This window comes from Amblyraja radiata, chromosome 4 (genome assembly GCF_010909765.2).
Source record: "Amblyraja radiata isolate CabotCenter1 chromosome 4, sAmbRad1.1.pri, whole genome shotgun sequence".
NCBI lineage: Eukaryota > Metazoa > Chordata > Chondrichthyes > Rajiformes > Rajidae > Amblyraja > Amblyraja radiata.
The window spans coordinates 28,975,249-29,002,412 of NC_045959.1; the positions used below are offsets into that span (position 1 = coordinate 28,975,249).

The following is a 27,164-nucleotide window of genomic DNA, read 5'->3' on the forward strand; positions in this document are numbered from 1 at the left end:
GTGAATGTCCTTGAGTGGCCCAGCCAGAGCCTGGACTTCAACCTGATCGAACATCTCTGGAGGGACCTGAAAATAGCTGTGCATTGACACTCCCTATCCAAATTGTCAGAGCTCGAAGATCTGCAGAAAAGAATGGGAGAAATTACCCAAATACAGGTGTGCCAAGCTTATAGCGTCAGGTCCAAGAAGACTTGAGGCTGTAATCGCTGCCAAAGGTTCCTCAACAAAGTACTGAGTAAAGGGTCTGAATACTTATGTAAATGTGATATTACTTTGCAAAAAATTCTAAACACCTGTTTTCGCTTTTTTATTCTGGGGTATTGTGTGTAGATTGTTGATTTTTTTTTTAAATAAAAAAATTGAATCCAATTGTAACGTAACAAAATGTGGAAAAAGTGAAGGGGTTTGAATACTTTCTGAATGCACTGCATATGGAGTTAGAACCCGGATCTGCCATGATCTCAGATAACAGACCAGTGGGGCCCAATTATCTGATCCTCTGGATGGGACTTTTACTGTCCGTGCATGTTTACTGTCCACAATTGGTTGTTAAATTCCCTTCATTACCAAAGTGACAGCATTGGAGGGTACTTCAGTGGGCACTCTAGGTTGTGCTTTCCTCTTTCTTTAGTACACTATTCACTTAAGCACAATCCTCACTGTCATGCAGCTTGAAATGGAAAACTCCTGGAAGAAGAGGGATCACGCTAGTTTATAAAACTGTTTATTGTTAAGTGTTTAACCAATAATTAAAATTTAAACAGGTATTTGATGCCACTTAGCAGCTGATGCCTATTTGTCTGCAAGTTCATGTTCATGTGAAAGGAGCAGAATTAGGCCATTAGGCCCATCAAGTCTACTTTGCCACTCAATTATGGCTGATCCATCTCTCCCTCCTAACCCCATTCTCCTGCTTCTCCCCATAATCCTCGACACAAGGAATTGTACCAGTGCCTGTCTGATGCGTGTACAAGATACAATTTGAAATAGCCAACCCAAGAGCACCTACTGGTGTTTGGTAAACAAAATGGTGTATATGATGACATAAAGGTTGATGCAACATTGCCACTGCTTCACCAGAGACTGTGTGCCAGCTTCTGTTAAGGCTTGCATTCCCTGCGGGAGATTGGTTGCTTGGACTCAATCGTAGAGCTTTGAATTGGTTGCAAGAACAGATAAATGGGAAAAGACTGCCACTGGAGAGGTTGAAGAGTTAAACTTCAGTAACGTGAGCAGCAGTATAATTCTCCACTTGGAGCAAAGTTCCATTAATTGCTACAGTGGTTTCTGCTGTTTTGCTAATTATAAAGTCTCTTGTTAGAAAAGAATGCAATAAGCACTTCTGCCCAACATGCCCACACCGGCCAACATATCCCAGCTACACTCGTCTGCCCGTGTTTGGTCCTTATCCCCCCAAACCTGTCCTGTCTAACTGTTTCTCAAACGTTGGAATAATCCGTGCCTCAAGTACCTTCTCTAGCAGCTCGTTCCATACACCCTTTGTGTGAAAAAGCTATCCCTCCGATTCCTATAAAATCTTTTCACCTTCACTCTGTCCCAGAAGACGGATGTCCTCTGGTCCTCAATTCACCTACTCTGGGCAAGAGACTCTGAGCATCTACCCGATCTATTCATCTCATGATTTTATACACCTCCAAGATCACCCCTCATCCTCCTGCGCTCCATGGAATAGAGTCCCAGCCTACTCAACCTCTCCCTATAGCTCAGACCACCTAGTCCTTGTAACATACTCGTAAATCAGTTACTTTACCCTTTCCAGCTTGACAACATCTTTCCTATAACATGGTGCCCAGAACTGAACACAATACTCTAAATGCGGCCTCATCAACATCTTATACAACTGCACACAACTTCAATACTCAATACTCTGACTGATGAAGGCCAATGTGCCAAAAGCCTTTTTGACCACCCTATCCTACCTGTGACTCCACCTTCAAGGAACCATGCACCTGCTGTTACAAGGGAACAGGTTCAAGGATTTGACTAGTAGAACAGAAAAAGGCTCACTCGTCTGTTTAGTTACAAATCAGATTTATTGGCAAGAGAGAGAACAAAAACAATACTTGCCTTGGTATGCGCAGGACCCGTTTTACAGCAGCACACCTCTCTCTCGCTCTCCCTCTCTCTCTCTGCCTCCGTCCACGTCACTGATCACGACCCAGCCCGTCGGTGAACCCCTCTCCCACAAGAACTAACTAATGGCTTACTGGCGCCTGCCTCTATAGCAGCAGGAACTAGCCGTTGAAAATAACCGCCGTTAAGTCCTGGCCAATAGCACCGCTTCCAAATTCAAACTGCAACCAATGGTAGGGGCCTACATCCGAGCGAGCTCCCCTATGAGGCTTTACCTTCTGAACTTGTAGTCGGCAGGGCAGTACTCTGCATATCGCCAACTTGGATATGTTCTGTATAATAACGTGCTGTTAGTGTCCCCTTAAAACTTAAAGGTCTATTGAAGGTAATTTGACTATATTGTTGTCTAGTTTATTCCATTCCCTTAAGGTTCTTACAAAGAATTAGTTATTTTCAATATCTGTCCTGGTGAATGGGGTTTCTATTTGCATATCATTTCTATTTCTTGTTCCCCTTTCTGTTGAGTATGTTACGGCTCCATCCCGCACAAGCTGATCCAGACAGTCATGGCCAAGCATCATGTGCCGGGCCAAGTGGCAGATCTCATCCTGGACTATTACAACCAGTTCAGCATGAGAGTCTCATCAGGGTCAGTAACATCAGAGTGGCACAGACTAGAGGTTGGGATCATCACAGGCTGTACCATCTCTGTATTCCTTTTTGCCTTGGCGATGAACATGATCGTCAAGTCTGCTGAGCCAGAGTGCCGGGGCCCTCGGACCAAGTCAGGAATACGCCAACCACCAATCAGAGCCTTCATGGACGACCTGACTGTCACCACTGAGTCAGTGCCAGGAAGCAGGTGGATCCTGCAGGGGTTGGAGAAACTGATTGGATGGGCAAAGATGAGGTTTAAGCCAGGAAAATCAAGGTCACTGGTGCTGAAGGGCAAAGTCATGGACAGGTTCCGCTTCAGCATCGAAGGGTCACCAATCCCAACTGTCTCCGAAAAGCCAGTGAAGAGTCTTGGCAAGGTGTTTAACAGCAGCCTGAAGGATACAGCATCTGTCCAGGCAACCTGTCAGGAGCTGGAGAGCTGGTTGAGAGCAGTGGACCAGTCGGGGCTTCCCGGCAAGTTCAAGGCATGGATTTACCAGCATGGTATCCTGCCAGGGATACTCTGGCCACTGCTTGTCTACGAAGTCCCAATATCCATCGTAGAGAGATTGGAGAGGAAAGTCAGCAGCTTTCTCAGTAGGCGGCTGGGACTGCCCAGGAGCCTTAGCAGCATCGCCCTTTACGGAAATAACACCAAGCTCCAGCTGCCCCTGAAGTCCCTGGAGGAGGAGTTCAAGGTGACTCGGGCCAGAGAGGTGATGATGTACAGGGACTCCAGCGACCCCAAGGTGGCTCAAGCAGGGGTGGAGGTGAAAACTGGGAGGATGTGGAGAGCCGGCGAAGCCGTGCTGCAAGCAGAGTCCCGGATACGCCACAGAGTCCTGGTGGGAGCAGTGACTCGGGGAAGAGCTGGCCTGGGAATCTTCCCATCTCCCCAGTTTGACAAGGCCAAGGGGAAAGAGAGGCGCAGGCTGGTCCAGGAGGAAGTGAGGGCAGTGGTGGAGGAGGAGAGGTGTACCAGAGCAGTTGGATTGAGGCAGCAGGGAGCCTGGACAAGGTGGGAGCAGGCCATGGACCGAAAAGTCACATGGACTGAGCTCTGGCAGGCTGAACCACAGTGCATCAAGTTCCTGGTCCAGGCAGTGTATGATGTCCTGCCCAGCCCATCGAACCTCTTCATCTGGGGCAAAGCGGAATCTCCAGATTGCCCGCAATGCTCAGGCAAGGGGACGTTGGAACACATCCTGAGCTGTTGCCCAAAGTCTCTTGGGCAGGGCCGGTACACATGGCGTCACGGCCAGGTTCTCAAACCCATTGCAGAAGCCATCAGCATGGGAATCAGCAGCTGCAGACGAGAACGCCCCACCACCCAGATGATCACCTTCGTGAAGGCCGGAGTGCAGCTGCCAAGAACCACAGCAGCCAGGAATCAGTCAGGAATCCTGGCGACTGCGCAGGACTGGCAGCTTTCGGTAGACCTGGTGAAACAGCTGAAGTTTCCACAGCACATTGCCACGACCACCCTGAGGCCAGATATCCACCTGGTCTCAGAGGCGACCAAAAACATCGTATTGTTGGAACTGACAGTGCCGTGGGAGGACCGTCTGGAGGAGGCCCACGAGAGGAAGATGGCCAAGTATGAAGAGCTGGTCATAGACTGCCGTAAGCAGGGCTGGAAGGCAAGGTGTATGCCCATCGAGGTTGGCTGCAGAGGTTTTGCAGGGCAATCGCTCTACAAAGCCTTGAATGCACTGGGCATCAACGGAGTGGCAAGGAGAAGGGCCATCAAGAACACCACAGAGGCAGCGGAGAAGGCATCAAGATGGCTCTGGATCAGGAGAGGAGGTCCATGGGGAGGAGCGAATGCCACCTGAACACAAGTCGTGGTCTGATCAACCACGGCTGGGTCGCCTGGGTGAGGGTGTCTGATGTTGAAAGACCCAAAACACCCAATGACCCTAGGTTACATCACTGATGATGTGTTCAGGAGCATCTATCGATGTATTTGTATCAATGTATCTATCTGCATTTATGCCCACGATCCCCTTTTGAATCTTGTACAACATGGCTAGTCTGTTCCTTGCCCTTCTTGTTTCCAGCGTTTCCCACTCCAGGTCGGACAGCATCTGGGTGACACTGCTACCTCAATTGTAGGTCCCAATGCAAAAGCGTGTTGCAACGTAGTGCTACCGGTCACAGCACTATCACCCACAGACTGTTTGGGATAAACTCTTATAACATCTGCACTCCTAGATCCCTCTGCTCTACAACACTTCCTAGAGCCCGACCATTCACCGTGTAGGTCCTGCCTATATTAGACTTCCCAAAATGCAACACCTCGCGTTTCTCTGTATTAAATTCCATCAACCATTCCTCAACCCACTTAGTCAATCGATCAAGATCCTCCTGCAATTTATCACAACCATCTTCACTATCTGCAAAACCACCAACTTTTGTATCATCTGCCTCACATCAATTTATTAGGTGTCACCTGGCAAATTTTAATTACAGATCTTCAAGTTTTCATTCTTTTCAAAACAAAAAACTAATGTAAAGAAACATATCTTCATACCCAGTAGAGTTCAATTCAAGATAAATCAGAAGACTTCATTATTTGTTAAATTTGTTCCAGATATCTCTGCCCTTTCCAACGTACTTAGTAGGCCAGAAGAATAATGATGGCAGTAACACACACTATGTTGAATAAAACAGGAATTCAAGACACTGCACTCGAATGGCTGTTTCTATGTCCCTTGATATATTCTGTGCATTTTGACAAGACCTTGGAAAATATTCCAAAATGACATTCAGAAACATTGCAGAGTTTAACAGTGATCCATGGAATCTATGACAAGGATGAGTTGATAACATGTTTGCTCCCCTACTGTATGACATTATGAAGTTTATAGTATCACCGAGCATTGGACCATGAAACCGAAAACCAAATGGAGAAGTTGGCACCAGCTATTGATCAACTTCAGCTTGGCTATAGCTGCAACAAACACACACAAGAGAACAATACTTATCTATGATCAAATCATTAAAAATCTCAACTGCACTATCTTTTCTACATCAGCTAACACAGAGCAACAGGAAGAGGTAATTATTTTGTCAATATTACACAATTAGAATAGTGTCATATACAATATTCAAGAAACATGGCAACAAGCAATTTGCTAAAAGCACTCACCTGCCGATATGTTCCATCCAGTAATGTATCTAGATTACGTAAAGGTGAGGGAGTTTTGTCCTTGAAGTGTGTTAAAAGCCGCCTTTGGATGGCTCTGTATTGTACTGCCCGTTCTGAAAGAAGTTCTTTATATTTTTCAGCATTTAAGCGCAGCTATAAAAATAACAAAGGACTTCAAACATTGCTCTCTTTTCAAAAGTTTTTTTAAAAAATCCTTTAAATGTATTTGTTCAAATTATAAATAAAATTCTCATTCACTTTATCTGAACCATGGAAGAAGCAGTCAATGACCTGGATTTTATGGTCTGTGGCAAAGAAATGGTGCTTACTGCTGACCTCAAAAGAAAACCTCTAAAAACCTAGTGATCTCCACAGTGTGGATTTCGTCTTACCCAATGTTTATTTAATTCTGGCGTCAGTACTATCAGATCAGAGGAATAGCTTGAAGCAGGCTTGATGTCAAAAAATGATGGTATCTGCATTCTGAACACTCGAGAACATAAAGATTGGTATATACACACATGATTAATGTGGTAGCCAAAATATCAAACTTGAACAAATAAAAATAATTATTAACTAATCTTAAAAAGGTTACATTTTGAAATAATCATCTTGATGGAATCAGTCTTGACACAAAATCTCAAAGTCTCTATAACACTTCATTCAAAAATGAAATCACATTTCACAAAATTGAGAAGCTCTTAGCACTTTCAAGATTTTCACTTTCCAGAACTTAAAATACCTGAGAAAGGAATGGAGTATTTAGCTGCCCTTGTATAATTTAGAGCATGTTGCCAGTTTTTCCATTTAGCAGAAGTAATAGCTTTTTGTTTTGAGTATGCATGCACCAAAATGGATAGTGCAGTAGATATGGTCCACAAGGACTTCAGTAAGACTTTTGACAAGGTCCTACAAAGGAGACTGGTCTAAAAGATTAGGTTCCAAGATATCAACGGCAAGTTGGCAAATTACATCAAAAATTGATTTGGCAATAGAAACAAAGGGCAATGGTAGATGGTCAGTTTGTGAATGGATGCCAGTAACTAGCGGTGTTCCATTGGGATTGGTGCTGGGACCCTTACTGTCAATGATTTGGATGTGGATTTAGAAGCATGATCAGCAAGTTTGCAGATGACACAAAGATTGGTGAAGTGGTTGCAGTGTGAAGGGTAGTCTCAGCTATCGGGTGATATCAAAGTGAAATGGAAGATTTTATCCTGATAAATGTGAAGCGATTAATTTTGGGAATACTAATGTGCTACAACATACACCATTCAACACATACAACAACAAGATTATTGGGAATATCAAAGAACAAAGGGACCTTGTGTACAAGTCCAAAGATCCTTGAAGGTTACAAGGAGACATTGTGGTTAAGAATGTATATGGGATGCTGTTTTTCATTAGATGAGATACTGAATACAAAAGCAAGAAGGTTATGGAAACATACAAACATAGAAAAATAGGTGCAGGAGTAGGCCATTCAGCCCTTCGAGCCATTCAATATGATCATGGCTGATCATCTAAAATCAGTACCCCCCGTTCCTGCTTTTTCCCCATATCCCTTGATTCCTTTAGCCCCAAGAGCTAAATCTAACTCCCTTGAAAACATCCAGTGAATTGGCCTCCACTGCCTTCTGTGGCAGAGAATTCCACAGATTCACAACTCTCCAGGTCAAGTTTTTCCTCATTTCAGTCCTAAATGGCCTACCCCTTAAGGGCCTGTCCCACTTGGGCGACATTTTCAGTGACAGCCTGAAAAGAGGTTGTCACGGCGTGGTCGGGGCGTGACGCGGGGTGCAGCATGTAGTGATGCGCGATGTTTCCCTGCCGCCCCTGGATTTTGGAATGTTCAGGCGACATCTGGGTGTCTTATCATGTCATGCACCCTGTCACACGTTGACGTGTACTGTCCTGCGGGTAACGCCAACGTTAAATAAACAATTTATTTCTTTAAAAGTTATTGTAGATAAGTTAATTTCCAATGTGATTATTATTCTTCGGTGTAACCTTCTTGTTGTGAAGGCGGGTGATGCGGAGTGTCGTAGCTTGACGTGACGGTGACGCGGAGTGTCGTACAACTTGACAGTTTTTAGGGCGACTACAGGCGTCAGTCGCTGGCGTTCGCAGTTGCCGAAAAAAAAAAAATCGTAAAATGGGACAGGCTCTTTATTCTTAAACTGTGACCCCTGGTTCTGGACTCCCCCAACATCGGGAACATTTTTCCTGCATCTAGCCTGTCCTATCCTTTAAGAATTTTATATGTTTCTACAAGATCGCCTCGCATCCTTCTAAATTCCTCTCATCCTTCTAAATTCCGTGTGAATACAATTCTTTCATCATATATCAGTCCCGCCACCCGGGAATTAACCTGGTGAACCTACGCTGCACTCCCTTAATAGCAATAATGTCCTTTCTCAAATTAGGAGACCAAAATTGCATACAGTATGCCAGGTGCGGTCTCACCAGGGCCCTGTACAACTGCAGTAGGACCTCCTTGCTCCCAAACTCAAATCCTCTCGCAATTAAGTTTTCTTTGCTGCCAACTCACCCAACCTATCCAATCACCCTGAAGCCTCAGAGCATCCTCATCGCAGCTCACACTGCCACCCAGCTTTGTGTCATCTGCAAACTTGGAGAGGTTACATTTAATTCCCTCGTCTGAATTGTTAATATATATTGTAAATAATTGGGGTCCCAGCACTGAGCCTTGTGGAACCCAACTAGTCACTGCCTGCCCTTCAGAAAAGGAACCGTTAATTCCTACTCTTTGCTTCCTGTCTGCAAACCAGTTCTCTATCCATGTCATTACCCTACCGCCAATAACATGTGCTCTAATTTTGCACACTAATCTCTTGAGTGGGACCTATTCAAAGTCCAGATGCACCACATCCACTGGCTCTCCTTTATCCAATCTACTCGTTACATCCTCCAAAAATTCCAGAAGATTAGTCAAGCATGATTTCCCCTTCATAAATGACTTTGACTGATTCTGTCACTGCTATAACATCTTTAATAATCGACAACCATCTTCCCCACTACTGATGTAAGGCTAACTGGTCTACAATACCCCATTTTCTCTCTCCCTCCTTTCTTAAAAAGTGGTTACATTGGCTACCCTCCTGTCCTCAGGAACTGATGCAGAGTCAAGAGAACATTGGAAAATGATCACCACGATTTCTAGAGCCACCTCCTTGGGTACTCTGGGATGCAGACCGTCAGGCCCTGGGGCTTTATCTGCCTTCAGTTTACCGAACACCATTCCCTAACTAATGTGGATTCCCTTCCGTTCAAATCTCCCACTAGATCCTCGGTCCCCTAGTATTTCTGGGAGATTGTTTGTTTCTTCCTTAGTGAAGACAGAACCAAAGTACTCGTTTAACTGTTCTGCCATTTCTTTGTTTCCCATTATAAGTTCACCTGTCTCTGATTGTAAAGGACCTACATTTGTCTTCACTAATCTTATCCTTTTAACTATTCTAAAGAAGTTTTTACAGTACAACTACACAATTTACTTCTAGTTACCATACAATAGGAATGTTGTGGTAGCTCTGGAGAGGTGTAGAGAAGGTTCACCAGGAAGTCGCCAAGGTGGCAGCATTTCATTAATAAAGATAGACCGAGTTGTTTTTCATTGGAGTGGAGGAGGTTAAGTGGAGACTTAATAGAAGTATATACAATTACGAGGAGTATAGATGGGGAAAATGGTAAGAATCTTTTCCAATCAGAAGATTTAAGCAAGAGGGAAGGGATTTAGAGAGGATTTAATGGGGGGTTCTTTTTCACCCAGAGAATGACGAGGATCTGGAATGCACTGCATTGGAATGTGGTAGAAGCAATAACAGTATCAACAATTCAGAAGCATCTGGATGAGCACTTGAATGCTACATTGCTGGAAGATGGGATGAATTCACATATATGCCCACTGATTGGTATGGACGTGGTGGACTGAATGGCACGTTTTCATGCTGTGTGACTATGACTAATAGATTCTTCAACATTACGCTACAATCTCCAGGCTACAGACCTCAAAGTGCCGATCAACTAATTGAAAGTACTCCTGCAAAGGGATGGGCCCAGGAAAGGTGCACATAAAGTCTTTATGCTCTTCACCGGCAAATGTCTCTTCCAAATGCTGAATAAGTCCTTTTGTGATTAGCCAGAGATCTTCAAATTGGTCACATTGAATTCTGTACCGACCTGAGAAGTTAAATCAAAAATATAATAGCAGCAGTTTTCAGAGAATTAATATTTATTCATTACTTATTGGACAATAACTCCATCATTTACAACCTATACTTATTTGCTTATAAATGTTGATTGTTCAACTGTACCTCATTGTCACATGTACCCAAGGAAAGTGAAAGTTTGTTTGCATATAGTTCATTTGCAATCCTACTATATACTAGGCACAATCATACCAAGAATGTAAGATAGTACGCTACACAGTCAAGGGCCTGTCCCACCTGGGCGTCATTTGGAGCATGGTGAGGCATGGTGGCGTATGCAGCGACGCGCGGTAGCGCAAGGCGCCCCAGGATTTTGGGATGCTCAAAATCCTCGCGCGCCACCTGCGTGACGCGCAAACGATGCCCAAGTGGGACACAAAAGTTGCCATGTTATCAGCATCATCTTGTACCACAAAGGAAAACTTGCAGACATTTTCTTCCTCTGCTATTCCATCAATGCAAGCTTGAGGGACACTTCCTCTCCAACGTTGCACATTGCAGCCCTTGGGACTGAACATAAATTCTGTAGTTGCTAGAGAATCATCCTCTCCTTTTCTGTCAGAAGTGGCCATTTCTGATCCAAGGTTATCCACCTGTACATTAACTCAAATTTTCACTCTCAACACATGTTTGGGTTATTTCCAACATTTAATTGCATTAGATATCTAGTAACGTTCTGCCCCTCACAGAGCTTTAACCCTTTCTGAAGTCATCATAGAAACATAGAAAATAGGTGCAGGAGTAGGCCATTCGGCCCTTCGAGCCTGCACCGCCATTCAATATGATCATGGCTGATCATCCACTCGGTATCCCATACCTGCCTTCTCTCCATACCCCCTGATCCATTTAGCCACAAGGGCCACATCTAACTCCCTCTTAAATATAGCCAATGAACTGGCCTCAACTACCTCTGTGGCAGAGAATTCCACAGATTCACCACTCTCTGTGTAAAAAATAATTTTTCTCATCTCGGTCCTAAAAGACTTCCCTCTTATCCTTAAACTGTGACCCCTTGTTTTGGACTTCCCCAACATTGGGAATAATCTTCCTGCATCTAGCCTGTCCAACCCCTTAACAATTTTGTAAGTTTCTATAAGATCCCCCCTCAATCTTCTAAATTCTAGCGAGTACAAGACGAGTCTATCCAGTCTTTCTTCATGTGAAAGTCCTGCCATCCCAGGAATCAATCTGGTGAACCTTCTCTATACTCCCTCTAAGGCAAGAATGTCTTTCCTCAGATTAGGAGACCAAAACTGTACGCAATACTCCAAGTGTAGTCTCACCAAGACCCTGTACAACTGCAGTAGAACTTCCCTGCTCTTATACTCAAATCATAACTTTGGAGAACTTGTCAAATCTCTTCTCAACTTTCCCAGTTCTAAAGACTACCCCTGATATTTTAAGCAGGGGTGATGAATATAAACCCAATTAAAATCATCACCAATTTTGTTTGTTTAAACAACAATAACTTACTAACTTTTCTAAATGTCTTCAAATTGTCAAAAACCACAAAGTTTCCTCATAAAACAAAGTGAAGTAACTCAGCGGGTCAGGCAGCATCTCTAGCATGGATAGATGATCATTTCACGTTGGAACCCTTCTTCAGACTGATTGTAGAAGGGAAGCTGCAAAAGAGAGGTGACGGGGAGGGGGGGTGGCAAGACAAAGCCTGGCAAGTGATAGGTGGACAAAGGTGTGAGGGATTTCTGATTGGCAGGTGGATGGAAAAAGGCTAGATATAAAAACAAAACAAAAGGGTAAAATGGAAGAAGAGAAGAGAAGTGAAATGTGAAGCCAGAGGAAGTGATAGAGGTGAAAAGGTACAAAGGGATGAGATCGATATGGGAATGATCGATATGGGAAGGGGAGTTATAATGGTTAGCAACCGGAAGATCCAATAGACCTTGACAGTCCGAGCGTAAGTGTTTGGCTAAATGGCCTCGGTGATGTAAAGGAGGCCATATCGGGAACACTGAACACAGTAGATAAGACCAGAGAAGGCACATGTGAACTTCTGTCTCACCTTAGGGTGGCAAAAAATGGGAAGACGAGTTAAAAAGAGTTTTCAATTGGCAGACCCAGTAGGCCTTGGCGAATCGAACACGTGTTCGGTAAAATGGTTGCCTAATTTATACTTAGTCCTGCCAATGTAAAGGAGGCCATATTCGGAGGAGACCAAACACCCCCCTCTTCTGCTTACCAAAGAGAATACTTTCTCTGCTACTCGTCTGCAACCTTCAGTGGTGCAGCAGTAGAGTTGCCGGCCTACAGCTACAGAGACATTGGATGCTGTATGTACAGAGTTTGTATGTTCAGGCTGTGACTGTGTGGGTTTTCTCTGGGTGCTCCGGTTTCCTCCCACATTCCAAAGATGTGCAGGTTTATTGGTTCATTGGCTTCTGTAAATTGTCCCCAGTGTGTATGATAGAACTAGTATATAGAAGATCGTTGGTCAGCATGGACTCAATGGGCCGAAAGGCCTGTTTCCACACGATCTCTAAACTAAACTAAACCAAACCAAACCTGGAAGGGCTGCTGGGGTCCTTGGGTGGATGTAAAGGAGTAGGCGTAGGGACAGAGGTTATATCTTCTTGGAATCAGGCTTAAACACCTTGGGAGAGAGTGGTTTGGGTGGGGAGGATGAGTGAACCAAGGAGTTGCAGTGAAAGTACTCTCTACGGAAAGGGGGGTGGGATGGCGGAGGACTCATCCCATTATGGCTTGCTTTACATCGACAGAACCAAGCATGGACTAGGCGACCATTTTGCCGAACAGGGCCCGAAACCCAGTTTTGATCCTGACCTCTGGTGCTGTCTGTCTGGAGTTTGCATGTTCTTCCTGTGACTGTATAGGTTTCTTCCAATTGCTCAGGTTTCCTCCCAAATCCCAAAGACATGCACATATGTAGGTTAACTGGCCTCTGTAAATTGCCCCTAATGTGTCGGGAGTGGATACGGATGTGGGATAATAAAGAATTAGTGTGAATGGTGATCAATTATGGTATTTTTCAATCAATTCAATGAAAGAAACAGGATGAGCATGTTATCTGAAATTAAAGATTTCAGTGTTAATGCAGTCAGGCCATCATTTGTTGAAAAAGGAGGACCTTTGAATGTCCTGTGAATGCTTGATCTCAAGAACAGATGCGGAAGAGATAGAAACAGAGAAAGGGATAGTGACCTTAGAAGGGACAGGGTTGGGAGGAAATGTGGTCTAGGTAGCTGTGGGAGCCAGTGGGTTTGTTCTACATATCAATAAACAGTTTGTTTCTCGAAATGGAGAGTGTTCCAGAAAGGAGAAAGACGTAATTGGAAATGAATGAGGGCAATGTGGAAATTAGTGTCAACGTTAATAAAATTGACAAGTACAGGAGTATAGTACCAATGCAGTCATCATTACAGCAGAGAAAGAGTTCTGAAGTGGTGCCAGGGGAGATTTGAAAGACTGCTCTGTGTAGCCAAAAAAAGTTGAATTACCGATGGCCTATGGGAGTACCCTATACCTTTCGTCTGTAGAAAGTAGGAGGAATCAAAAGGAAGGTCATTCAATGTAAGCACAAGTTCGGCCAGGCAGAGGAGAGTGTTAGTGGAGAGCAACTGTTTGGGCCAATGCTGCATACATTCAGGGTTACTCCAGATTCCAGCATGTGTTGTCACTCATGTCTCCAAAAATCTCATGAACAAACCATCTGCACTTCTGGAATGAAATGCAAAGGCATGTATTAGGATTTAATGACCTTAACCATTCTGCAGCTGTGAATATTATTAACAGGACTCCTTCCAAAACCCATACAGCAATCCTTTTCAAAGGCCAAGCGTCAAGGCCTTCCAGTGATTTGTCCCTGCCAGCCAGCATGGGAACACTAATTCTATAATGCTGTAAACTGAAGAACTGAACATAGTGTTCACAATTATAACCTCTTTAAATGTAGCTGGATAACATGCAGGAGACAGAGTAATCAGGAAAGGAATTATGCCCTTGGTATCATCCTTGTTGAAACATGACTAACTGAAGATGTACAGGACAGGAAAGCAGGAGCCAATCATAAATGCTAGACCTTTGAGTTGGAAAAGAAGGCACAAGTAGGCAAGAGTTAATTCCACTACGTTAATTCCACACACAAACTTAAAAAGCAGAGGAACTATTTGGCACCAGACATCAGTGCTCATCGTCAGGATAGAATAAGTCTTTCCATACAAGTTCAACCTTTGCAAATATTCAGTGTGAGATCTTATTTTCTGGTGTCACATTTTTAACCAACTGGGAAAAAAATAATTTTGTCAACATTGCACCTCATTTCTGCTCGATACAATGGGAACCACAATGCCAAAAGCTTCAAAAAGGTCATATATAACAATAAGAAATTTAATATAACTAACAATCAAATCAACGAGAGAACCACTACTAGTACAGATTACTTTTAAGTATATACTTCACACACTGCTTCACCTAAACACATGAATTAACAGACTCTTTTAAAATAATCCTAGGCAGAACTGAGCCATTCTCTCATAACCTGCAATTCTTCTCTGATTGCCAGAGGCACTGGCACAAGGTCAGTAGTGATCCCAGAAGATCACAAAACCCTCTGACTTGGAGTAAAAGGTTTAAGTGAACCATAAAGTATCAAAAATTGAAACCAGACATTTTTTTCTCCTCATAAACAGGGTCTATCAGATAACTATGTGAAAACATTTATGATTGCAATTTAGGAGCTGATACTACTTTGCAAACTTACTTATTCTATATGATGATGTACATTGTGATTAACAGAGGGAAGGGACAGAAGCACAAAACTGAGAAGTAGATTCAAAAGAGTAACTATAATTCCTGAAATTAGATATGCTCCCTTATTACATGTTACAAGCAAGGGGTAGCTGTTCTTAGTTAATTTGAAGGCAGTTAATGGAGATAATCACAGAAGATCATACTCACTTGATGTCTTTGAGGATAAAAGTGTAATCGTTGACCCTGAGAATAATTTGAATCCCAAGACATTCATCTGCTCGTGATCTGACTCTCCAAGAAAATCTGTTTTTATAAAGAAAAATGGTAAATTAGCCTAAGTGTAAGCATAACTAAATAATATCCACACAGAAAGCCTTTGCCACAAGTTCAACATCGAAGTTACTCACTAGACTTAATGAATGTGATAAGATATACACTCCTGAATTGATTGATCAGCATGTTTTAAAATTGAAGGTGAACTTCAAGAGACAAAAATATCCCAATACAGCTCTATCAAGATGTTGTCTTGCATAGTTTAGGAAAACAATTTTGGTGCCATTCACAAAAGCATAGCTGAGGGGTAGAAAATGTAACTCTATATTACATACACATGATAACAATTACCTATACTGAGCTTTCTACAAGTTCCAAACGGAAAAGATCTACTAAGGTTCTGCGTATCCATCTGCCCTGGAAGATCTTGGGTCCGGTTCTGTCCTGATTTCATTAACCCCAGCATTAAAATGCTGCAGCTGAGCTCAATATCTAGGTTAATGAGAACGAGTGGGATTGTTGTCTAGTAAGTTTTGCTGAATGTGAAAGGCAAGAACAAAATTAGTTTCAGCTGCCACACTCACTAACTAACATGAAAGATTAAACCAGAACATGAAAAATGCTAAGGATACAGCAGGATAAAGATCAGTTACATATATGGGTGAGAAATGGTAGATGGAGTTTGATCCGGGCAAATGTGAGGTGTTGCACTTTGGGAGGTCAAATGTAAGGGGAATGTGTACAGTTAGTGGCGAGACCCTGAACAACATAGATATACAAAAGGATCTTGGGCGTAGGATCCATAGCACCCTGAAAGTGGCAACAAACGTAGATTGAGAGGTAAAGAAGGTGTATGTCTGCTTGCCTTGATCGATTGGGACATTGAGTAAAAGAGACAGGAAGTCATTTTGCAGCATTATAAAACATTGGTTAGGCAGCATTTGGTGTGTGCAGTCTAATTGCCTCAGTACAGGAAGGACATGAAGGCTGTGGAGTGGGTGCAGAAGAGGTTTATCTGGATTTAAGAATATTAATTATAAAGAGAAGTTGGACAAATTTGGATTATCTTTGCTGGAGTGTTGGAGGTTGAAGGGAGACTTGATAGAATTATACAAAATGATAAGAGGCATGTATAGGGTAAACAGTCATAACCTTTTTCAGCAGGATAAAAATGACAAAGACAAGAGGGCATACCTTTAAGATCAGAGGCAGAAAAGTTGAAGAGAGAGGTGTGGAGTGAGTTTTTTTAAAATATACAGATGCCTGGAACACACTGCCAGTGGTGGTGGTGGAAGCAGAAATTATGGTGATGTTAAGAGGTTTTAGGAGAGGCACATGAATGTGCAAAGAGACAAGGGATATGGATCATGTGCGGGCAGAAGGGATGTTTAATTTGGCATCATGCTTGGCTCAGACATCGTGGGCCTATACCAATGCCGAACTGATCCTAAATGCTGTGAATGAGCTGCAATGCTCTTCACCAGCAGAAGAAAAATGATAGATGAAATAAGATGGAAAATTAAAAATGTTTTAGCAACCAAATGTGTTATATTAATATTAATTTTACATGCAGCCACAATTAGTATGTCGTAATTATTTAGAAAAACAATTCTGGTGTGGAGTGCTTACCTGGAAAAAGAACGGAGATATTTACAGGTGGCTTATTTATGTCAATTGTTATTTTGTGAACAGCATTCTTAGATGGTTGAACTGGTTGGCAAATTAACTTGAGAGGCAAAGTAAATGTGCACTGTGCAATTCGAGGAACACCTGCAAAGCAAGATTGCTGTTAAAATTTCCAAATGAAAATTTGCATTTCACAGCTTTAGTTTTTAAAGCTATAATCGAAAAAACTACCTGATGAATGATCATTGACTTCAAACATCACCTCTGTTTCTCTCCCCTCATGTGCTGCCTCACTTGCTGAGTACTTCCAACATTTTCTGTTTGTAATATCATCTTAAGGTTATTTACAGGTAAACTCCGTTACAGCTTTCTTTACATCATTGAGACCAAGCTTAGAATAGGCGACCATTTATACAAGCACATAGAGTCATAGAGTGATAGTGTGGTAACAGGCCCTTCGGCCCAACTTGCCCACACCGGCCACCAGTCCCACCTGCCTGCGCTTGGTCCATATCCCTCCAAACTTGTCCTATCCATGTACCTATCTAACTGTTTCTTAAACATTGTGATAGTCCCAGCCTCAACTACCTCCTCTGGCAGCTTGTTCCATAAACCCATCACCCTTTGTATGAAAAAGTTACCTCTCAGATTCCTATTAAATCTTTTGCCCTTCACTTTGAACCTATGACCTCTGGTCCTCGATTCCCCTACTCTGGGCAAGAGATTCTGTGCATCTACCTGATCTATTCATAGAAACATAGAAACATAGAAAATAAGTGCAGGAGTAGGCCATTCGGCCCTTCGAGCCTGCACCGCCATTCAATGTGATCATGGCTGATCATCCAACTCAGTACCCTGTATCTGCCTTCTCTCCATACCCCCTGATCCCTTTAGCCACAAGGGCCACATCTAACTCCCTCTTAAATATAGCCAATGAACTGGCCTCAACTACCTTCTGTGGCAGAGAATTCCAGAGATTCACCACTCTCTGTGTGAAAAATGTTTTCCTCATCTCGGTCTCATGATTTTATACACATCGATAAGATCACTCCTTATCCTTCTGCACTCCAAGGAATAGAGACCCAGCCCACTCAACCTCTCCCTATAGCTCAGACCATCTAGTCCTGGCAACATCCTCACAAATCTTATCTGAAACCTTTCAAGCTTCACAATATCTTTCCGATAACATGGTGCCCAAAACTTAACACAATACTCTAAATGTGGTCTCACCAACATCTTATACAATTGCAACATGACCTCACAACTTCTATACTCAATGCTCTGACTGATGAAGGCCATTGTGCCAAAAGCCTTTTTGACCACCTTATCTACCTGCGACTTGACCATCAAGGAACCATGCATTCCCAGATCCCTCTGCTCCTCAACACTCCCCAGAGTCCTACCATTCACTGTGTAGGTCCTCCCTCGTCCCAAAATGCAACACCTCACATTTCTCTGTATTAAATTCCATCAGCCATTCCTCAGCCCACCTGGCCAATCTATCAAGATCCTGCTGCAATCTTTCACTACCATCTTCACTATCTGCAAAACCACCCACTTTTGTATCATCAGCAAACTTGCTAATCTTGCCCTGTATATTCTCATCCAAAACATTGATGTAGATGACAAACACCGAACCCCGAGGCACACCACTAGTCACAGGCCTCCAGCCCGAGAACCAACCATCCACCATCACCCTATGCTTCCTTCCATGAAGCCAATTTGCTACCCATTCAGCTATCTCTCCTTGGATCCCATGCAATCTAACCTTCCAGAGCAGTGTACCATGCTGAACCTTGGCGAATGCCTTACTGAAATCCATGTAGAAATCTTCTGCTCTGCCCTCATCGACCTTTTTGGTCATGTCTTCAAAAAACGATTTGTGAGACACGACCTCCCACGTACAAAACCATGCTGACTATCCTTAATCAGCCCTTGCCCATCCAAATGGCTGTATAACCTATCCCTTAGAATACTCTCTCGTAACTTTCCAACTACAGATATTAAGCTCACTGGACTATAGTTCCCTGCATTTTCCCTGCAGCCCTTCTTTAATAGAGTTAAAGCCCTGTCCCACGGTACAAGTTCATTCCAAGAGCTCTCCCGAGTTTAAAAAATTTAAACTCGGGAGAGCTTAAGGGTAAGCACGGAGAATGAATGTAGCGGGTACGTCCGAGCTCGGGGACATCTAGAGCGCTAACGGCAGGTACTCGGGAAGACTCGCTAATGGCAGGTAAGCACGGGAAGACTCGTGAAGATTTTTCAACATGATGAAAAATGTCCACGAGAGCCCCGAGTACCGACAAGTGGCCATTACCGTAAATCTCCGAGTTCGAATCAGGGCAAACTCAGGAGAACTCTTGGAATGAACTTGTACCGTGGGACAGGGCTTTTACAACATTTGCCACTCCCCAGTCTTCCGGTACCTCTCCTGTATTTAAGGACGACTTGTAAATTTCAACCGGGGCTCCCGTAATTTCCTCTCTAGTTTCCAACAATGTCCTCGGATATATCTGATCAGGCCCTGGAGATTTGTCTACTTTCATACACGATAGTACCTTCAGTCCTTCATCCTACTGTCTTTCTCCTCCTTAAATAAACACTTGTGCTCTATATGCCAAGGCCCGCCTCCGACTGGCTGCTAACCATTTTAACTACCGTTCTTATTCCCGTTCCCACCTTTTTGTGGGCTCCTCAATTGCCAGAGTTAGGCTACAAGGATACTGGAAGAACAGCACTTCATATTCTGCATTGGTAGCTTACAACCCAATGAACATTGAATTCTCCAATTTCAAGTAATCCCTCCCAAATTCCGTATCTTTCCCCTACTCCCATTCCCACCCAGTTGCTTTTGTAATCTTATCCGCATGATTGGAATCTCCCCCAGCTTTACACTCTCATACTTGGCAATGGCACAAGATGGTTTTGTTCCAAAGTTCTCTGCAATCATTATTGGTTATGCTCAGTATAACAGGATTTGAATGGGCCAGCATTGGAATTTGTTCTCCTCAAAGAGCTTTTAATTATTCCATAAGAAATATATATTTGCCAAATTAAATTGGCTCAATGACAATCAGAGGATTTCCCGATTAAAATTATTTATGTTTAGTTATATGAGGATGCAAACAAACACATTTAGTGGAGATCTGGTTCCATAATGCTAACATTATCAGAAAATTCAAGTACTCTGCTTCAAAGATTAGTGTCTATACATTGATTAGGATTTTTTGCTGTTGTGATGATGACTTTGTTTTTTTGTATGATAAAGCAACCAAATGCAGGCAAATGCCACAATTGTGTTATCAATAATCACACTTAAATTCATATTTATTTAATACTTCCCCTGCCCCATCACGCAGATCCTTTCCCCTCCTTGATCTGCTTCATTTCATACCCTCACTCTTCTGAGTCCCCTATTTCACGCACCCCACACCTGTTCCCTTCCACCCCTCTGCCCCTTCTACCCGTTTTCCCTCCCTCTGGTTTTACATTTCACTCCTCATCTTCCTTTCTTATTTGATTTCATATCTGCTCCCTTTTGTCTCCTGTATAACTGTGCCCACCCATCTGCCAATCACCCCTATTCACAATCCATCTATCACATTCTGGTTCTTGCCCCTCTCATTTCCCTCACTCCTCTACTCCACCAGTCTGAAAAATGGAGCACATGCTGGCTTATAACAAAAATCGACACAAAGTGCTGGAGTAACTCAACGGGTCAGGCAGCATCTTTGGAGAATAAGGACAGGTGATGTTTCAGGTCAGGAGCCTTCTTCAGACTGTCCATTTCCTTCCAAGCAGATGTTGCTTGACCTGCTGAGTTGTTCCAATGTTCTGTTTTTGTTCCAGATTCCAGCACTGCAGTCTCTTTTGTCTACGTAAAATTTTAAATTATTTTAATGAACATCCAAGACCAATAATTAAGATGAACCCGCAACTGGTAACTAAAATTAAAGTACTGTAAAGTCTGTTAAGATGTGGAGGTGATGGTGGTGAGATGCCTAGGGCAATGGTAGTTGGTGGATAGTGAGGCAAGAAACTATGCTAATTACTGAATTAATTATGAAAATGGGTAAGGTTCTCGCAAATGGAATATTATGTGAGCATTTGTAACATTGTCCATAATGTTAGGAAAATAAAATAATCATCTGAATGGTGAGAGATTACAGAGCTTCATTTTAAAGAATCTGGATGTCCAAGACACGATTTACGGAAGGCTATGATGCTTGTACAGCAAGTAAATCAAAAAGAAAATAGAATATTGTTGAATAGAATTGAATACAAAGACAGGCTGATATTTTTCACACTGAAGTCTGGCTCAGCCAGTGGTAACTACGAATACACTGGGTGACAACCACGAATAGTTTGGTGACTACTGGAGAGACAGTTGACAGCACAGAAAGACGACACCCGGGACAGGCTGGGTTAGCATCCCAGTCTGTGTCTTTCGTGAGAAAGACACCCAATAAAGCCAGGGAAAGGCCTAATGAACCACCGTGGCCTAAAAATCCATCAGGCGAGAATGAAATGCTCGGAGAAGGAGAAAGAGGTGTAGCGCACAAGCCTTGAACCTGGTGAGACGCAGGAGGAGCCCGGCCAGGACTCACCCCACAGAGCCCAGTACCTCCATGCACTAGTCTCCCAACCACTGCAGAGTAGTTATTAAGATGGCTGATCCGTGGGCGGTTGCTGCTGGGACGCAAGTCGGGCCTGATCGACCCCGGCTGGGTCGCCTGGGCGAGGGTGTCTGATGTTGTGAGACCCGAAACACCCGATGACCCCAGGTCACATCACTGAGGATGCGTCCTAGCACATCTAGAAGATGGATATTTTTCACACAGGTTATTCTTTAGTTTAACAGGCCATTGATGAAGGTTTCGGCCCGAAACATTGCCTATTTCCTTCGCTCCATAGATGCTGCCTCACCCGCTGAGTTTCTCCAGAATTTTTGTCTACCATTGATGAGACATGTTGAGCTCTATGTACAGTATTGACCTGTTTTAAGGAAGGATATGATTGCATTGGTAGTAGTTCAGAGCACCTGGAATAGGCAGTTATCTAGTAAGGAAAGATTGACAAATTGGATTTGTACCTGGGAAGAGCCTTGGAGCAAGAAGGGACTTGATTGAAACAAATAAAGATCATTAAAGTGCCGGCCCTACTTACGCGATTTTTTTCGGCGACTGCCGGCACCCGTCATTGTCGCAGCAGGTCGCCGAAAATTTTCAACGTGAAAACTAGAAAAAGGTACGACTCTTTGGGTGATTACTCATGACCATACAGGTGTCACCCCGCAACATGTTCGGCGACCTGCTGCGACTATGATGGGTGCCGGCAGTCGCCGAAAATACTGCGTAAGTGGGACAGGCCCTTTAGGCTTTGACAGGGTGGATTTTGAGAAGAAAAGAAACAAACTGCTCAAAGAACTCTGGGTTAAATAGCATCAAGGGAGTAGTGGGATGATTCTCTCTGTACTCAGCCCTGATGCACGGTCTTGAACTGAAACTTTGATCACCCCATTGCCTCCACAGGTGCTGCTTGACTAGCCAAGTTCTTTCAGCAGTTTGTTTTTTGCTCTGAATTCCAGCATCTTGTATCTGGATTTTAAAGGATGTTTCCTCTTTTAGGATAATCTAGAACTAGACATTTTAAAGTACATGGCCTGTTCATTTAAAGCAGATGAGGAAAATTATTTTTTCTCAGATGTTCATGAGTCTTTGGAACTCTCGTCTTCAAAGAATAGTAGAAGCAGAGGCGGATAGACATTTGATAAGTAATAAGGTGAACGGTTATATTATGGTTATGTGGTTAGACGGGAGTGATATGTTGTGGGCTCAATCAGATTCGCCACAATCTCATTGAATGTCTGAACAGGATGAAAAGACAAAATGGCCTACTCCTGCTCCTAATTTATATGTCCATATGTGATTTTGCTTCTAAGTTGGCTTTTTATATGCAACAAATTCAATCTTAACATAAAGGAGCAACAAACTGAAAGTGAATCCCTATCCATTCATACAGTGAAGGAGCTTAATTCTCTGTCAATCTCTGTGCTGACTGAAACTTTATTCCTGACATTTGTTTATAAGTAACTTCGACAAAAATAATTTATTTTTATGCACAAAGGAAATGAAAAGGAATTCATAGATTTAATTTCAGACAGAGATGCATTTAGGAGGAAACGAGAGAAAATCCATTTGACCTAAAGTAAGCACAGGTCAATGTTGAGTTCATTAATAAATGAAAGGCTTGTGTAACTTCTGTGGATTCTGGCATAAGCAAAGATGCTTTCACTCAAATTAATTTCCCATATAAAATACATGCTGCTTCGTGCAATACTTTTGATTACTCTAAATGCCATAATTCATATCTATATTTAAACCAACTATATTATGCCATTTAATGCACAGTACTAAAATGGACAGGACAGAAGAACTGGTAATTTTTAATCTGGGGAATTGATTTTAATGACAGATCCATAAATTTAAATTGTTAGCGATATTTTCACAATTTTACCACTCATTCTGGTACACCTTACAAATCTGACTTTTTTTTGATGATGTGACCAAAAAGATTGATGAAGGCAGAGCTATAGATGGTCTATATATGGATTTCAGCATGGCATTCAACAAGGTTCAGCATGGTAGACAGTTCTGGAAGGTTAGATCCCATGGGATCCAAGGAGAGATAACCGAATGGATAGAAAATGGGCTTCATGTAAAGAAGCAGAAGGTGATAGTGGAAGGTACACAAAAATGCTGGAGAAACTCAGCGGGTGCAGCTATGGAGCGAAGGAAATAGGTGACGTTTCGGGCCGAAACCCTTCTTCAGATAGTGGAAGGTTGCTTTGACGACTGGAGGCCTGTGACCAGTGGTGTGCCTCAAGGTTTGGTGCTGGGCCCATTTCTGTTTGTCATCTTTATCAATGATTTGGATGAGAACGTACATGGTATGATTAGCAAGTTTGCAGATGACACTAAAGTGGGAGGTATTGTAGATAGTGAAGATGGTTGCCTAAAGTTGCAGTAGGATCTTGATCGGTTGGACAGGTGGGCTGAGGAACGGTTGATGGACTTTGGTGCATTTTGGGAAAAATAACATGGACAGGACCTACACAGTGAATGGGAAAGGCTCTGGAGAGTGTTGTAGAGCAGATGGATCTAGGAATGGTGGTACACCGTTCATTAAAAGTGGCACCACAGGTACATAGGGTGAACAAAAATGCTTTTGTGTTGTGTTCAGTTCTGGGCACCATGTTATACAAAAGATGTTGTCAAGCTGAAAAGTGTGCAGAGAAGATTTTCGAGGATTTTGCCAGGACTCGAGGGCCTGAGCTATAGGGGGAGATTGAGCAGGTTAGGACTCAATTCCTTGGAGCGCAGAAGGATGAAGGGTGATTTTATAGAGGTATACAAAATCATGAAAGGAATAGATCGGGTAAACGTATGTACAAAGTATTTTCTGCCCAGCGAAGGGGAAATCAAGAGTGGGAGGACATGGGTTTAAGGTAGGGGGGAAAAGATTTCATAGGAATCTGAGGGGCAACTATTTTTACACAAAGGGTGGTGGGTGTATGGAATGAGCTGCTGGATGAGGGAGTTGAGGCAGGTACTATCGCAACGTTTAAGAAACATTTAGACATGTACATGGAAAGGATAGGTCTAGAGGCAGGAGCGGAAATCCCGGGGGGGCCGGGGGGGCCAGGGGGACCCTGTTTTGAGAGGTGGGGGACGAACCCCCCCATTTTAGGTCATCCGGATTTTAAAACTCGGTGAAATCTCCGCTTTCCGCGAGACAGTGGTGGTGGGACCGATGATCGAGGGCGCCGATTGGACGAGAGAGACGTCGGTCAGCAGGCAATAGGGGCGGGACATGATGATTCGGCGTGATGGTTGGAGGAGGGAGCTGTCGGTCAGAGGTGGAATTAGGGGGGTGGGACTGAGGATAGAGCGCAGTAACGGGAGGTGGGAGACGTCCGTGGAGCAAAGATCATAGAGCGGAGCTTGAATTGCATGCCCAGATCATAGGTCACAAGTGAAAACCACTCTTGGCAGCCCTGGACACAGACCTGCGCCTCATACGCAGCCAGGATCGATCCCGGGTCTCCAGCGCCGCAATCGCTGCCGAACCTCCACTGGACCATCCCCGTCCCCACCCGAGTGCCCCCACGCCCGGGGTGGCCAGAGACGTCGGGAGTCAGACGGGAGCGATGCACCCAGGCCCACAGCCAGCGCAGAGAAACAACGCTAAACCCAGCTCAACTCTGCCTGCCAACGACGGGCCAGGTTTACAACGAGCGTGGAGAAGCAGCGCTAGCTCCATGGCTCCGGACTGCTGTCCCATCAGTCCAAGCAAGGCTGTAGGTTAACCCGGCGAGACAGGCAGAGTTGAGCTGCATTTAGCGCTGGTTGTCCGCGCTGGCAAGAAAATTTCTCGGCCACTGCCGGCACCCGTCACTAATTACCATCCATGGGGCCCCACAGCGTGCGTGTGCGTGTGCATGTGTGTGTGTCCCTCCTGTCCCCCATGTTTTCATAGCGATTTCCATGCCTGTCTAGAGGGGTATGGGCCAAACGCAGGCAGGTTGGAATAGTATAGATCACACATTGTTGGTTGGTCTGGGCAAGTTAGGCCGAAGGGCCCTTTTCCGTGTTATATGACTCTATGACCTGACCCTAATAAGGATACTTATTGCCCAAGCTTTATAAAGTTCTATATCATTCACATATTCTCTGTCTATTGCCCTCAGACCTTATGAAATAATGCCATTATCTATTTAACAGGTGGACAATGATTATTAATAACCTTAGTGCTCATGTGATCTAAAGGTTATGGTAATTATAGTTCTTTTTTTGGAATAGTGTACAGAATATCATTTACATTTGTACAACATTTCCCATAAAAGCAGCAGAAGAAGCTTATTGTTGCTATAATCATAGTAGATTCCCCGCTGTTTGAATACACAACTGGCTTCCCAAAACAAAAACAAAAGAATTAGTTGCAGCCTCATTATGGTCACCGAGAATTTTTCAGCATGTTGAAAAATTAGCGGCGATTAGAATGAAGTCGCCGAGTTGCGCGAATTCTTGAGCCGTAGGTGGGTCGCAAGGAGGTCCTAGTGGGTTGCCAGGAGGTCAAAGGTTCACGTAGGTTGGAGCCGGTGCTAACCAGTGATTTTCATTGGCTCAATGGGGGGAAAAAAAGGTAAGCAGTAGTTTTCAGAACCAAAGAACCGACTGGTTAAATGTCCACCGAACTTCACAGCCGTGTATCTCTAGCTTCGTAAAAGTTGTCTCCACTCCTTCTCCCCCCACCTCTCTTAAATAACTTACCGTACATTGTGCTTTAGCTGTCTTAATTACAGTGCCTGTTCATCGCGATGTGTGTCTGTATCACCTTGGCTTTGCACAGGGGAATTTTTTAGACAGCGCTCCCCCACTTGCCCTGGGAGGGAGTGTGTGTGTGTGTGTGTGTGTGTGTGTGTGTGTGTGTGCGGTGTGTGTGTGTGTGTGTGTGTGTGTGTTCCACTCTCACAGTCGCTGTTCCAGTTCTCGGTTTTTCAGGTGACTGCCGGCAACTTGACAGTCACCGGCAGTCCGCTGAAAAATCGCCTAAGTGGGACAGGCCCAAAGGAGCACTAGACTCAAATGACTGAGTCAGCGTATAAGTGTCTAGAAGGAGAGTGCTGAAGGTAAGAAAATTCAGGAGTTATTTCTTGGGGTTGTACAGCTGGAAAAGATTCCAGAAATATGGAGGGGGACAACCTGTGAAAGGATTTAAGAATGTGCGAAAGTTTGAAATTAATCAGCAGGAGAGAACAGGTGCCGATGTTGGTCAGCAAGGACTTGGACAATGTGAAAGTATAGCTTTGTGCAGGATCACATCCAACAGCTTCTCAGCAAACTGGGGTTTGTGGAAGGTAAATGATGGGAAAATACCAAGGTAACTGAAATAATCAGAGGAGGATGTCAAAAAATATCACTGGGATGGGATAAACTAGCTGAGGTATGGGTATAGGTAGAACATCTGACATGTGACATGAATAACACAAGACAATGAGCAGAGCAGGTCTCGATCAGAAGCTGAAGAAAACTGCTTCTATCCCCTCCATAAACTAATTTCCCTCATTAACCCCTTTCATAACAACATGCAAAGCACCATAGGGTTTGATGGCTTTTCTGAGATGCAAATGGGGTGAATCGCAGAGTGGTTGATATCTAGAACTCACTGCAGAGGAGGTAATGGAATCATATACAGTCACTATGTCTGAAATATTTAGACAGGCACTTGAATAGGCAAAGCATGGAAGGATAGGAATCCTATACAGGCAATTGAGATTAGTGTGGATGGGTAATAAAATCAGCGGGGACAAAGTGCGCCAAAGGGCTCATTTCTATGCAGTACAA

At 43.6% G+C, this 27,164-nt stretch overlaps 1 protein-coding gene across 5 annotated transcripts in view; it reads right to left on the reverse strand.

Annotated features, from left to right (window-relative positions):
- bbs9 (Bardet-Biedl syndrome 9) overlaps positions 1-27,164 on the reverse strand; it is a 375,470-nt gene that overhangs the window by 261,247 nt on the left and 87,059 nt on the right. For 4 of the 5 annotated variants that reach the window (XM_033019148.1, XM_033019149.1, XM_033019152.1 and 1 more), the window contains 4 exons: positions 16,762-16,902; positions 15,067-15,162; positions 9,930-10,102; positions 5,903-6,055 (listed from right to left, as the gene is read on the reverse strand). In XM_033019148.1, the coding sequence (XP_032875039.1) occupies positions 5,903-6,055; positions 9,930-10,102; positions 15,067-15,162; positions 16,762-16,902 (563 nt within the window). The remainder of the gene's footprint in view (positions 1-5,902; positions 6,056-9,929; positions 10,103-15,066; positions 15,163-16,761; positions 16,903-27,164) is intronic. The other variant, XM_033019150.1, reaches the window with a different exon arrangement.